At 37.0% G+C, this 2,181-nt stretch overlaps 1 protein-coding gene across 1 annotated transcript; it reads left to right on the top strand.

The window, feature by feature from the left end:
- Positions 1–755: 755 nt before the first annotated feature.
- Positions 756–1,612, top strand: LOC109222111. Its single transcript, XM_019386513.1, has 2 exons — positions 756–1,321; positions 1,378–1,612. The coding sequence occupies exons 1-2, from the start codon at positions 756–758 to the stop codon at positions 1,610–1,612; spliced, it is 801 nt and encodes a 266-aa protein (XP_019242058.1).
- The last annotated feature ends 569 nt before the right edge of the window (positions 1,613–2,181 follow it).

The following is a 2,181-nucleotide window of genomic DNA, read 5'->3' as shown; positions in this document are numbered from 1 at the left end:
TGCCTTTCTTATGTGTTATGTAGTTGTTATTTTAATGGCGCCAAATGAATATAGGAAAGACCCGGCTTGGGTTTACTCTGAAAGAGTTAACGAGACCAACAAGATGGCCATTAGATGTCTTTTTTGTGATAAGATTACAAATGGAGGAATCTATCGTCAAAAAGCGCATCTAATCGGTGGTGATCCAAATGTCGCATCTTGTCTTAAAGTTCCGGGGCATGTGAAGGAAAAATTAAAACCATACCTTCAAAAAAAAGAGTTAAAGACTCAAATGATTCCTGAACAAGAACTTTATAATCTTGATGATGATGATGATGAAACAGAAGAAGGTGACGATGCTTTGTCGCTTCCACCAAAATCACAAAAGAGGGGAAGGATGCTTCCACTAATGTCTTCTAGTTGTCGATCTACTGGAAGGACCAAAGGTCCTAAGGATTGTTACTTCTCGTAAAAATCTAGAGATAAGGGAGGATAAAGTTGTAATCCTCAAGTTGATGCAAAAGCGATTTTGAGGGACCGTACAGTAACCTTTTTTGCTCGGTAGATGTATGATGCAGGTCTTCCTTTTAATTGTGTTAATTATACTGACACTTTTGCTGCTTTTATTGAGGCCGTAGGCCAATATGGCCCAGGAATGAAGCCTCCAACTTATTATGAAGTTAGTGAGCCATAACTACAAAAAGAGGTGGCATAGGTGAACAAAATCATGGAGGGGCATAAAGTAGAATGGAACACGTTTGGTGAGAAATGGAAAAATGATCGTCAATATCTTGGTGAATTCTCCTAAGGGAAGCTTGTTTCTTGAGTCCGTTTATGAAAGCGACTCTTCGACTGATTCAACCAAAATGTACTCCTTGTTCAAGAGTACAATAGACTCTATTGGAGCAGAAAATGTTGTTCAAATTGTCACTGACAACGCCAGTGAAAATGTTAAAGCTGGTGATTTGATGTCTGTTGTGTACCAGCATATCTATTGGACTCCGTGTGCAGCACATTCTGTTAATTTGATCTTTGGTGATATTTTCAAGGAAAGACCCTTCAGTACTGTCTTTAATCAGGCAATTAGAGTGCATTCCTATATTGTTCAAAGGCCTTTATTATTGAACATGATGAAGAGATTCACTAAACAAAGAAGCTTGGTGAAATCTGCAAAGACAAGATTTGCTACTGCTTTCTTGACTTTGGCTAGGATGTATGAGCATAAAAGTAATTTGAAGAAGTTGTTTGTTTCAGATGAGTACACTAGCAGTGCCTATGGAAGGGAAGCTCGAGGGAGAGAATCTACAGATATTATACTTTTCCTTCATTCTGGAACAATATGGTTCATGCATTGAAGATTGGTGGTCCTCTAGTTAAAGTGCTTCGTTTGGTGGATAGGGAGCAAAGGCCACCAATGGGCTACTTAAAAGAAGCAATTGATAGGGCAAAGGAGGCTATTCAAGACTCTTTTAGTGATCAAAGAAAATACAAAAGAGACTTTGAGATCATAGATAAAAGGTGGGATAGAAAGCTTCATAGCCCTTTGCATGCAGCTGGACTTGTTTTGAACCCAGAACTGTTTTATGCCAATGAAGAGAGGATTCTAGGAGATGAACCTTTAAGGAATGGATAATATGAATGCATTGAGAAGTTGATACCTGAAGAATCCGTGCAAGATAAAATCACAGAGCAATTTAGTATTTATAGGAATGTTGAACAACTTTTTGAAAAAAACATGGCCATTAGACAAAGAATGACAAAGTCACCAGGTGAGTGAGTGCTTATATGTTGTTTTATAGTTAATAAGTTATTTCTTTATTGATATTATGTTTTGCAAATTTGTTCTACTTCTACAGTTGAATGGTGGAAACAATATGGTCATTCCACTCCAGATTTACAAAAGTTTGCCATCAAGGTTTTAAGTCTAACATGTAGCTCATCCGGGTGTGAAAGGAATTGGAGCGTGTTTGAGCATGTAAGAACTAATAAGAAAGATTTAGTATATTGAGATAATTAAATTATATATCAATTGTCCTAATCTTACTAATTACTTATTATTTGCAGATTTATACCAAAAAGAGGAACAAAATAACCTTGAAGCGTCTCAATGATCTAGTCTCCATTAAGTACAATAGAACATTGAGGCGTCGTTACAACGCTCGCAATGTAATTGATCCAATTAGTTTGGACAACATCGATGAT

This window comes from Nicotiana attenuata, unplaced genomic scaffold (assembly GCF_001879085.1).
Source record: "Nicotiana attenuata strain UT unplaced genomic scaffold, NIATTr2, whole genome shotgun sequence".
Lineage (NCBI taxonomy): Eukaryota > Viridiplantae > Streptophyta > Magnoliopsida > Solanales > Solanaceae > Nicotiana > Nicotiana attenuata.
The sequence above is the reverse complement of the archived record's forward strand: the minus strand, read 5'-3'. Positions and strand labels throughout refer to the sequence as shown.